Raw genomic sequence first — 12,336 nt, 5'->3', positions numbered from 1 at the left:
GTTTTCTGCTTCTCAGGTTTTTTATGACATTGTAATCATTTATAATTTTAAAATGCCTCTAATAATACTTAAAAACAGCACTTGATTTTAATGCATATTGCTTAAACCTAGAAGGATTGTATCTGCATTACTGTCGATTCTTACAATACTTTGGCATGAAAGTAGAAAGTTTATGACACATTTTATTATATTCCTAAATGTGAAAGAGGATTCTACTTTAAAAACAAGTGGCTCTACTTTTTAATTCTTATTTAGCCTCTATAGCTGTTTTAATACCCTTTTATGGTTGACTGGCCGATGTTTTAAAACAAGTTCTTCAGGGACTCTATGCCCATTAGTCCCTGGCAATAAAATCTGAACTTTACTAAAATAAAATGTGATGCCATGGAGCAATTAAGAGGAAAACGTTCAGAGATGACTGTGAATAGGAAATACAGTGATTTATTTTATTAATGGATTTGGGGAAAACCAGCCCACCTCTTTTAAGGCTCAACTCTGTGTATTTGGGGGTTTTTATATTTTTAATTTATTTCTTTGTTTCTGTCAAGGTAGTAGAGGGTTCTGTAGCAGGCTCTTAAGGTACGCCAGTCCTCTTTTGTGGCCTGCCACTTCTGAATATGACCTTTATTTTTTTTCATTTTATATGGAAAATGGGGTGATGTCACTTAGGAAAGCATTTTTCCCTAAAGTGATTTTGGGAAGCAGAGTCTGGTGAGGTGCTATTTAAAAGTGATAACATAGTAAAGCTATGCTTTGTGCTTTAACTAATAGTAGGAATTACAGGATGTATCCCTAACCTCTTCAGTTTTATGGGGGGACAAAATCCAGGTATTGATTTTATCATGATTTCTTAAAAACCTATGAACGCAGTTAACAGTTATTTCTCTAACATTACAACCACTTCTTTGTGTTTATTAAACTTTGTTTGTAATAATTTAGGAGTGCAGCAATTTAGGAGTTATTTAATTCGCAAACGGGATTGGCCTCCCTGACCTTTGAAGGAAAGAGTTGTTCTTAATGCTTTAAAACTTTCATTGAATCTCAATTGCCTATTACAGGATAAAGTCCAAGTTTTAAAAAGCCTTACACGCTTTTCCAGCCTCCTCCTCTATTTCCTCGACTAACTGCCCCTCCCCCACCCCCTTTCCCTGAATGGTAGGTCTGCTCCAGAGTATTTACTGTCTCCCAGATTTTCCATATAATATACTTTTAGGTCCCCTTTCCTCTGCTCATGTTGTTTTCTCTCCATGGCTTCCTTCTTTACCTTTTCCTACCCTCAAAAATGATACTCTTCCTTTGTGTTCAACGCAGATCTTTTCTTCTGTAAGAGGCCTTTTTGACTCAGTATCCAGGACTTCCTTGGACACCTATACAAGGTGTGCAAAACACAGCCAGTATAACTGTATGCAGGGCCCTAGCAGAACCCCTCCTCTGCCAGCGAACGAGCCTCCCCTCTGGTCCATATTTCCTGCGGCCCTTTATTATTGCACCTACGAGATTAGGCTTAGTTACTTGTGCATGTTTTGTCTGTCCACCGGACAAATGAGCCTCTTGAGGGCAGAGGTTGTCTTCCCTGTTTTTGTACCCCAAACTGCCACATGGAAGGTCCACAAAAGCTGTCAAATGAATACATGAACAAATGTATTCTTGCCTTAAGAAATGTTAAGAGATGTTTAACATAAGAAATTGAGTGAATAGAAGCCATTTTACTGTTTTAAAAGTCGTTCATCAGCCCACATGGTACTGTTGCAGACACCTCATGTTGGAGCTAATGAACATTTAACCCAGAGACCATCAGGAGCTGGCTAAGAACCCATGTTTGGTTAGTGAGAAACCTGGGCCTAGAAACTTGATCTTTTGGTTTCACAGCCAGGTACCCTGGCAACTGTACCAATGTTATTCTGGCAGGCATACTTTATTACCCATCCAACAATCAATTCTCTATTCCTACCCTGCCTTCTTCACTTCTGCTAAGAGGATCCAAGTTTTGTTCATCTGGTGTGTAGGTGTCCCTCAGTCACAGGGATGGTGAATCATGATTGGATTCAGCCAGTCATGGCATTCCTATTTTCCTTTGCTAGATGCTCACTTTCCCAGACTTCCTGCCAGGTAGAGAGGCCATGTGACAAGTTCTGGTCTCTGAGACATAAAGGCAAAGTCTGCTAGGGGGCTTCTAGGAAGGATTTTCTTCCTGGAAAAAGACAGAGTCTCATACTGCTAGAAAGACAGAGCCTTAGCCTTTGCCCTTCAGAGGCTTCCTGCCTTTGCACACAGTGAGAGGATATGATGCAGGAGCTTTAGCAGCAACTTTTACCCACGTGATGACAAGTATGAGGACAAAACGCTGTTTATTACTAATGTTGGTAGAACAGAAAGACGGAAAGAGCCTGGATCCGTGATGAGCAACCTTGAAACCTCCCACCTCCAGACTTCTTGTTAAATAAATTATAAACGCCCTGACGGTTTAAACTTCTAATAGCTGGTTTTCTGCTACTTGAAGCAGAATATATCCTAACTGATTCAGTTGCTTTTAGAGGCAAAGGTGAAAATGGAGGCAGCATCCTAAGAGGAAAAATGGTGACAGGATTAAATGAATAGAAGTCATGACAACGTAAGGAACCCTGGGGGCGCAGTGGTTGAGTGCTTGGCTGCCAACCCACCAGACTATCTGCAGGAGAAAGATGTGGCAGTCTGCTTCCATAAAGATTACAACCTTGGAAACCCTACGGGGCAGTTCTACTCGTCCTATAGGGTCGCTATGAGTCAGAATTGACAGCAAGGTTTTTTGTTTTTTGGTTTAATGACAACATACTATTTAAGAAATTTGGTGGCGGACCTGTATTCTGCTTTGACGTGTAAGGAAGTCCTACTGAGTAGCTCTAGAATATTCATCATTCAAGAAACATTAAATTATTATCTCTGGTATTTCTAGCACTGTGCAAGATGCTGAGTATACAGAAATAAAACACAGTTTCTATCCTTAAGGAACTTAGAGTCTAGCAAGGAAAACTCTGAGTAAGCAGACAATTAACAGGACTATGATAATTGTTATCTTTTCATAGGAGTATATTCGGGGTACTACAGGAATTCAGAGAAGGACCATGGAACCCTGACAGGTTGGGGGATAGGAGCGAGCAGGGAAGTTTTCTTGAAGGAAGTAATAGCTGAGCTGAGTCTTGAAGAAGGAATAGGATTTTACCAGGGAAATAAAGATGGAAAAAGAGAGAAGGTATTCAAGGCAGAGAGAACATGCTCTAAGAAAAAGGCATAAAAGGAACAGAACATTTGAAAATTGTAAATCTTAATATCTTGCTGTATTTTCAGATCTTTTTCTTTTTCTTCAAGATTTGGCAAAGTTGTAGGAGCTACAAGTGTGTTCATTATATCCTTTTGGTATTTTAAAAATATTTTATAATAATTTTGGAGTGAATAAATGGGAGTTGAGAAATGATGTCAGTGAATACACCCACTGCTCACTTATCGACATTGTTAGTTTCCAAAGACCAGGTCATTATGTTATGTGAAAACGGAAAATGACCACATCAGATCACAAAATATTATGTGGGAGACATATGTCACTCTGGACCCGAGAGGTGGAAAATGTAGGTGGGCTCTTTGCCCTACTGGTCATGAAAGGATTACTGTGAGACATACATTTTTAATGTGCAAAATAGACAGTAGATTTTTTACTATTGTCATAAATGCAAGATGTTGGATAACAAGATAGTTAAGTGAGGAGTAGGTGTATTAATGATCATTTTCCAATGTTTGTTCCTCAGAACACTAAGTCCAGAGGATGTTAAGTTATTTAAACAGCATAAAAGAGGGAGCTTCCATGGTCATATGAGTTTTGGAAGCATTGGGTTAAATAAAATTTAATAGTCTTTTTTACTGCAGGAATTCCCAGTATCTTTGATATTCTCATGTTCATTGTTACTCTCCAAAGGAGGCTACCACCTGGAGCCATTTCCTAAAATATATTTGACCATACACCTTTTTTTACATACCCTGTTGCTGTCCAGTCAATTCCGACTCATAGCGACCCTAAAGGACAGAGCAGAACTGCCCCATAGGGTTTCCAAGGAGCACCTGGTGGCTTTGAACTGCCACCCTTTTGGTTAGCAGCCATAGCTCTTAACCACTACGCCACCAGGGTTTCCTTTTTTATGTAACCAACTGCAAAACTGAGGCATTGGGAAGGGTTGGTATAGACTACTTCTTCCTAAAGCTTGATGGAGAAGGAAAGTATAGTTACAACATGGCAACTTTATGTGTAAAGGGAGCTATTTCATAAGATGGGAGAATCAAGGACGTGTTTATATTGCAAGGGCAAAACAGGAGGTTTAAGACACAGGAGCAAGGGAGGATGATTGATAGGCAAGCAGGGTGCTTGAAGTTACAAGAGGGATGAAGTATCCCTTCAGGACTTCTGCTAGAATCTCTGTTGAGGATGTCAAGATCACTGTTATATTGCATTTCTATGTTGCAGGAGAAGGTAGGGCTCTAGGTCCGTTTACCAGAGTTTACTGACGAATTGATGCCTATCAGTTAGTATTCTTCCTGTTGCAAGAATCAGGAAACCCTATTCAAATGTACTTAAGTAAAAAGAGTTTATTGACTCATATAATTGAAAAGTACATGGTTAGCTAGCTTCAGGCATAGCTTGATCCGGTGAATGAACAATTTCTTTTATAAGCATCAGCACAAAGCTGGTCCCTATGAGGCAAAGGTTAAAGATATCCCAAATGTCTGACTTTTCCAAATTGCTGTACCACTCCATCATTTCCAACATCAGCTACTCCTCCTCGCCTCAGTACTCTCCTTCCCGCATTTGGGTTCCATAATTCGCTGCAACGTCTCACAGAACTCACAAACCGTATCAAGGAAATGGCTCATGCGGTCGTGGAGGCTGACAAGTCCCTAATCCGTGAATCAGGCATAGGCTTCTCCTGACTCAAGTGGCTGCAGAGGCTGATGAACCGGCATCAGCAGGCCAGACAACAGGCTGCTGGCTCACAAGGCTGCAGAAGCTGGTGAATCAGGTCAGATGATAGGCTGCTGGCCCATGGGGCTGCGGAACCTGGCAAATCCTCAAATCAGCAGGTCAGACAGCAGGCCGCTGGCTCAAATCCCAAGAAACGGAGGTCAGATAGTGACAAATTGGACTCAGGATCCAGACGCAGAGAGAAAGAGCCCTGCCAGAGCACATATACATTAATTGTAGGCTATACCCCAAGGGAGGTCATGACTTGAGTAAGGGTGGGACCCGAGTCACACCCTCCTGCAAGGCTGTGACTCAAGATACACCCCACAGTAATCCTGCCTCTTTAACATATAGAGGTTAGGATTCACAGCCCATAAAATGGAGGATAATTAAGATAATTACATCAGATCACAAAATGGAGAACAGCCATACACTACTGAGAATCATGGCCCAGCCAAGCCAGCACACAACCCCAACCATCACAGGTTCCATACACCTCATTTGCATAATTCCACTCAGTTGTTGAGTGTGAGTCACAAAGACTATGGCTAGAAGGGCCATATTAAGTAATTCATTGCACCACGTCCAGGGATTAATCGTATCACCAGGACCCATCTCTGTTCTGTTTCTTCTTGCTTAGTTCCATTCTCAGGTTTCTCGTGGCTTTTTTTATAGTTGCAAGATGGTTGCAGCTCCAGACTTCACATCTACCGTCACACCACAAATCCTGTAAAAGAAGGAATACTTCTCTCTCAGAAGAATGAGCTTCTTAACCATGCCTCTTTAGTCTGATTCAATTATGTGTCTTATCCTTGAACCAATCCCTAGGACCAGGAGATAGAGCATATGCTGATTAGCTTAAATTGATCAGGACCCACTCACTCCCACCTCCCACTTCTGTTCACACCCCCAAGTTGTAGGAATCCTCCAAGGAAAACTAAGAGTGCTATATCTCAAGAGTAGGGGGTATTAAGAAAGTACCCACCCCCCAAATGAGGAAATACCCATAACAGAACCCTTAGATTTTACCCAGCATGATTTTAAATTCTAAATGTTGGAAAATGTAAGATTCCAGATATGACAGCATGAATTAGATCCCTCCATTTGGGGCCCCCAAGTCAGTGAAGGGTGTTGACAGCCGTCGTGGGGAATACTGATGCTAACTGAAGAAGTCACGCAGTAAATCCTCTTTGGAAATAAACAAGAGGCAGTTTTTGAGAACCCCGCTTTCACCCAAGACGGGAACCTGTCAGCCACAGGCAGAAGTCATTAGCAGGATTTATATGTGCCCGCATCCAACATCGCGTCAAATGCAGATCCGCAAAGGGGATTTCTGTTTTCCAGAAACCCAGCAGAGGAATGGGGAAGACTTTCTGGGTAAAGTTTCAGAGAACCTAATGCATAAATCCCCTTAACAAACACCGGGATTTGGGTTTGTAACTCATCCCTCTCAGCGTAGGTCTGTGGAGACAAGCTGCCATAGCTGCCCTGGAGCCGGCACAACCAAACTGAGGAAGAAAGGGTAGAACAGATGGTGAGAGTATGGAAACCGCTTAACATGGTGACGTTTGGTAACGTGTGATATTGTGCACATCTTTGCTCTGAGGACCTTTAATAGTCCCTGAGTTGTTGTTAAAACCCCACGAAAGCAGCCAGTTGCTGGCTGGTAGGCCTTGCCCCCTCTCTGCCATTTGCAACCTCACTGACCTTCATTTCTCCTCTAATACAGACTATGTCATTGAATTGGCCGATTCTCTCAAATTCTGTGGTAGGTCAGAATGGGAAGGTCTGGAGTCTCTCCATTCCCACACCACACAGAATATGATTAATTTGCTAAATTTTCACCTCATAGGGAAATTTTAAAAACCAACACCCTTGGTTTTTTCCCTGGATTGACTAACATTCTGATAGAGGTGCCTCTGGCTTTGAGAAATGTCAGGAGTCTGTATCCAAACAGTGTGACATGATCTGTCTACCTACTTGTTACAATAGATATAAAGTCAGGGCAAAGGGTGACTCCCAAAGGAAGGGGTCCAGCATGCAGCCTGCTGAATAAGAGAACCAGGATGATCTTCTGTGATGGTAGACGCTTGTGCTCTGTTACTGCTTTGGTGACGCATTGGGCCGCCATTCAGCAGCCTCCACGGCTGGCTATTTGCATGGATTTTCTTCTCCTTCTCCTGGTTGGTTGCAAACTTACTTTGATTGAGGATTTACTTGTCACCTCATGTTGACATTTCAAGTTATTGCATTAAGAAAAACATAGGAGAAGGCAAACAAGCCAGTATATTCCAACCGGTCACCAGGCGTAGAAGTTGTACTCAAGTTTCAAAGAAGAGGAGGGGCTAGGGTGGAGAATGGAGAACAGATATGTATGTGAGGGGAAAAGCCCTCTTGGTTCCTGGCCCTAAGTCAGAACCTGGATTTGTGGCTATTTTTCTCGGCTACTGATGATTCCTGGGGCTCTGTGGGGGAGAGATGCTGGTCCAGCTCAAGTTGCCATGTAATTCTATGGAATCACGCTAACATTCTGCTTTCTCTGATTATAAGTGACTATAACAACAAAGAGAATAACTCGGCTTGAAGAACTGTTTCCACAGGGTCTCTAGAGGACAGGTTTGCTTTGGTCTAGAAATACCCCAAAGGCAAGCTGAGACTATGTAAATTAAAGAAATAGAGCCAGTGACAACCACCTCTGTGGTTTTATTTGATTTTCCAAAACACATGTCCATCAGCATGTCTTAGAAAACACAGTATGATTAAAGCACAGCAATAATCACCCATATATTTCATTTTAATTGGTATAATGTATGATGAATAGTAAAGCTGGAACCACTAGGTATGCTTTACCTTTGAGCGCTTTCTTTGATTCATCAGAATTTCCAACAGCATAAAATAGGAGTTGGGAAGTCTGCATTTGGAGCTGGGCTCTGCCACTCATCAGCCGTGTGACCTTGGATAAGTCACTTAATTTCTTTGGACTCCATTTTCCTCAACTATAAAACAAAGAATTTAAACTAGGTAGTATCTAAAGGGCCTTGCACTTCTGAGTTTGACTACTCCAAGGCCTTTTCTAGTCTCTTGAACTTTATTATTGAATTCTGTGATCTTAAGTCTAGCAGTTGAGTCTCTCTCTTGCTTTATGATCTATGGCAAAGATGATTGTTGACCAAATGTTAGATTTCTGAGGCTGATTTCAGTAAATTGTATCATAGATATTTTTAAGAATCTCATATTACACTTTTGAGAGAAAAAGAGAAATAGCAAGAGCAATTTCAATAGTTTTTTGTTTTTTGTTTTTTTTCCCCTGCCATTCCGTTCCACGAGCATTTGCCCTAGAGTAGATAGGAGACGAGAATCAGAAATTTGTGCATGCTTTTCAGACGGTCAGTATCTTTCTGTTCTGAGTGTGATTTTACAGCTTGAAGATTTTTTTTTTCCCACAACATGGCCCCTGAATATAGGGCAACTACTTCATTTGGTGCTTAACTGAACAAATATATTTATTCCAATGGTAGAAGAAAACCTAGCTATGTTAGTACTTTATGGCTTCTAAGGCTGTGGAACTGGTCTTCCTAAGACTCATTCTTTCCCAGCATCCCTTGGAACTTGCCTTCCAGCATGTGATCAACAGCTTGTAGTCCCAGAAAACATGCAAGCCACTACCTTATGCGAGCCTCCAAACCCTGGGAGACCTCAGAAAAGGCTTCCTTTGGGGCAGATGATTACTGACATCGTGTTTCAAACTCTTTAGGAGAGAGACAACTTTCTACTTGAATCCATACTTTTTATCACCGAAAGCAAACTATGGAAGGAGACTAGGAGAAGACACCGACAGATGTCCTGTAGTCTTTTTATCTGGTTATAAAGCTAAGTGCGTTTTTATCAAATTCTAAGCAACAATATATATTCCACTTAACCTCTTTGTTCTTATTTTCCACTTGGTGGCAGTTTCATGAAAAAAGATGTCTACTTTTCTTGATACCACATTATGTTTTCGAATTCCAGAAACACTTCAGATCTTCAAAGCTGTTAATAAACAGTGATGTTTTACAATTATTTTTTTAAAGCAGTGATATTTAAAAAAAAAAAAAACTAAGTGATAATTTAAAAACTATGTCATCAGAAAGACAGATAATAGCAAGTGTTGGCAAGGATGTGCAAAAATTAGAACTCTCATACATTGCTGGTGGGAATTTAAAATGGTACAGCCCCTTTGGAAAACAGTCTAGAAATTCTTTGAAAGGTTAAACACAGAGTTATTGTGTAATCCAGCAGCTCTACTCCTAGGTCTATACCCAAGAGGAATGAAAACTTATGTCCAAACACTAACCTGTACATGAATGTTTATAGCAGCGTTGTTCATAATAGCCAAAAAAAGTATAAAAACAACCCAAATGTCCATCAGATGATAAACAGAAAATAAAAATGCGGTCTGTCCATACAATGGAATATTATTCAGCAATAAAAAATGACTGAAGTAATGATATAGGCTACAACATGAGTGAGCTTTGAAAACGTTATGCCAAATGAAAGAAGCAAATCACTTAACAACACATATTATATGATTCCATTTATATGAAATACCCAGAATAGGCAAATCTATAGTGACAGAAAGTAGATTAGTAGTTGTCAGGGGCTGGAATTTGGGAAGCGAGGAATATACTAAAAACCACTGAAGTGTGTGCTTTGAATCAGTGAACTGTACAGCAGAGATCACAATGAAGCTGTAGCAAAAAAAAAAATTTTGTTTTAATTTAAAAAAAAATGATGTCGGGCCATGTCATTTCCCTCTGTCACACCTAGAACAAAAGTTGATCTCCTTATCAGGATCTGGCCCAGCCTGCTACTCTGCACGCTTACCTCTCATTCATCTTGCCACACAGGCCTCCTTTCTATTCTTTCAGCACATCAAGTGTGTTCCTGTCTCCGGGCCTTTGCACTTGCTGTTCCCTGGGCCTAAAATGCTCTGCCCCTCTGACCTTCAAATTTTTGTCAATCAAATGTCACCTCCTTAGAGAGGCCTTCCCTGACTACCCTGGTAAAGTTACCTCCCCATCCCCTACACAGTCAATCACACCATTCTCTTCCTTTTCCTTCAGAGCACTGAACTCCATCTGAAATTTCTATTGGCTTGTTTATTGGTTTATCCTGTGTCTCCCCCACTAAAACAAAAGCTTCATGAGAGCAGGAACTATGTCTGTCTGATCAGCAGTTGTAGCTCCAGGGCCCGCTCAGTGCCCTTGCTCCATGAGTGACGGATGAATGAACAAGCTTTACAGCAGTGCTCTGCTCGTCAGCTGGTAATGGATATCCCGGTTTTGTTATAGTGGCCCTTGCATTGGGAATTGCTCAAAGCCTTTTACTTGGGCACCTTTATTTCCTCCTTTCTTTGAAATACTCTAAGATAGAGGGAAGGCTGAGGTGTAGCGTTCTTATTTGCCAGAGGGGACCCGGGGGCATGGAAAGAAACTAATGGACCTTGAAATTGTGATCTGATTGAGAGTTTGCAAAATATTGTTCATGATTTAGTTTCCTCTTTTCCATCCATTCAGTCTCAGAAACACCCTTTCCCCTTTTACACTTTTGTAATTATACAGTGTGGTTTTATTGACTTCGTTTGCTCTTTCTGTGTATAACATTCTAGTGAAGGCTCCTTGAAGATAGGAACTATGATTATTCCTTACTCAGTGTCCTCAAAACATGCACAATGTCATATATCTCATGAGCACACAATATACACTTGAATCTCATTTGTAAACTGAGATGACTTGGATATCATGATGCTGAGTTAGATATTAGAGAGCCCCATGCTGGGGACCCGATACCTTCATGCTTATTTGACTGTACAGAGTAGTTGCCCTTTCTGTTAATCTCAGTGGTGTGATGGCCTGTTTGGAGGTAACCCGTGTAGCACCTGGCCTGCTAGGGAAGCTGAGAAACCTGTGAAGAAATCATCCGGGGCTTGTGTTGACTTTCCACAGGAAGCAGGTGGGCTCACTTTGGCGAGGCCTCCCTTGGGTGGCTCTGGTGTGGAAAGCCAGCTGTCCCTTCATCTCCATGCAGCCTTGTGCTGCGGCCTAGGGGAAGGGGAAGGTCCTATGAGATAGATGTTTCTTCTTCCTCAGAACTACTGGCTCAAGCTTCCCAGTGGTGACCCCTAATGGAATTCTCAGAAGAACTAAAGAACTAAAAAACTGCTGCCTTTTATCAAATCTGGCTAGCAGGGGAGACTCTGGGGCTTGGGACTGGCTGCCCTGAGGAGCTACTGGCAGACTGCTGATGCCGGGGGGCAGACAGTTGTGAGAGAAGCCTTCCTCTAAGAGTTGTTGGTATGAGCCCCAAGTGGGATCTTGAGGTTCTGGATTTGGATTTGTGGGAAGAAGAGAGGATCTAGCCAACATCTGTTAATATATTTAAACGAACAAGTTAATTTATTAACATTACTTGTCACTCATTGTCACCCACTTACCCTTAAGTATGCAATAGAGAAGTGAAATTTATGTTGGCTTTCCCGGTATTATATTCCCTTGGCCTACATCTCCACGTTGAATTTTCTATAAAGATACTGTCCTAGGAAATATTCTAGAAGTAGTTCAGGTTTTAAAGAGGAGAATTGTATGTTTTCCCCACACATATATAACATATAGTTGATACCATTGCTATTAAAAACTATCTTGTTATTTTACATTTTATATTCGTTCTTTAAAAAATGGTGAGGCATCTCTTCAGTGGGTGCCATGTTTAATGTTGTTCCTTTCTAACAACAAATATAGTTTCTATGATAGCATATCATAGATATTCTGAAACAGAGAACAATAGCCGCTGTCTTCTCACGACCCTAATTTTTTATTGCAAAAACAAGATCATCTTTATAATTTATATAAAATATATACCACCTTTTATTTGTTGGACATTTCAGATTTTTCGGTGACTGCACTCCTTAGTTTTTGTTGAAACACAAAAGACATTGTACCAAAACCAATTTCACTTTGATTCTGGGTGATAGATAATTATTATTGCATTATTACCTTAAAAACGATTATTAAGGAATAGGCTTGGAAAATGCTTGATGATCTTAGTATGTTGCAGCTTTAGGGGAAAGACTGTGTTAAAAATTTAGCAAGTAAAGAAGTAGAATTTCCACGTTGGGTTATTCTGTGGATATAACTATCTTCCAAGTCAAATCTAAGCTGATGTTCACTCATCATCACTGTGAGCTAAGCTCATTGAACTAGAGTATAACTCTCAAGTAATCATGAAACATGCATCTTAGGCACCACATACCATTTAATGGGCTTACATCCTTAAATAGAGAGGACAGAATTAAAATGGGTTATGTTGCGTGTTTC

At 40.8% G+C, this 12,336-nt stretch overlaps 1 protein-coding gene across 2 annotated transcripts in view; it reads left to right on the top strand.

Annotated features, from left to right (window-relative positions):
• FTO (FTO alpha-ketoglutarate dependent dioxygenase) overlaps positions 1-12,336 on the top strand; it is a 430,315-nt gene that overhangs the window by 319,607 nt on the left and 98,372 nt on the right. Inside the window, exon 9 of one of the 2 annotated variants that reach the window (XM_023726895.1) lies at positions 8,739-9,758. The exons of the other annotated variant lie outside the window; for it this stretch is intronic. Coding sequence (XP_023582663.1) covers positions 8,739-8,880 — 142 coding nt within the window. The 3' untranslated portion in view covers positions 8,881-9,758. Of the gene's footprint in view, positions 1-8,738; positions 9,759-12,336 lie in introns of those variants that run through there. 2 annotated transcript variants of the gene reach the window in all.

This window comes from Trichechus manatus, unplaced genomic scaffold, assembly GCF_000243295.1.
Source record: "Trichechus manatus latirostris isolate Lorelei unplaced genomic scaffold, TriManLat1.0 scaffold00014, whole genome shotgun sequence".
NCBI lineage: Eukaryota > Metazoa > Chordata > Mammalia > Sirenia > Trichechidae > Trichechus > Trichechus manatus.
Note: the sequence above shows the minus strand (reverse complement) of the source record. Positions and strands in the feature narration are given on the sequence as shown.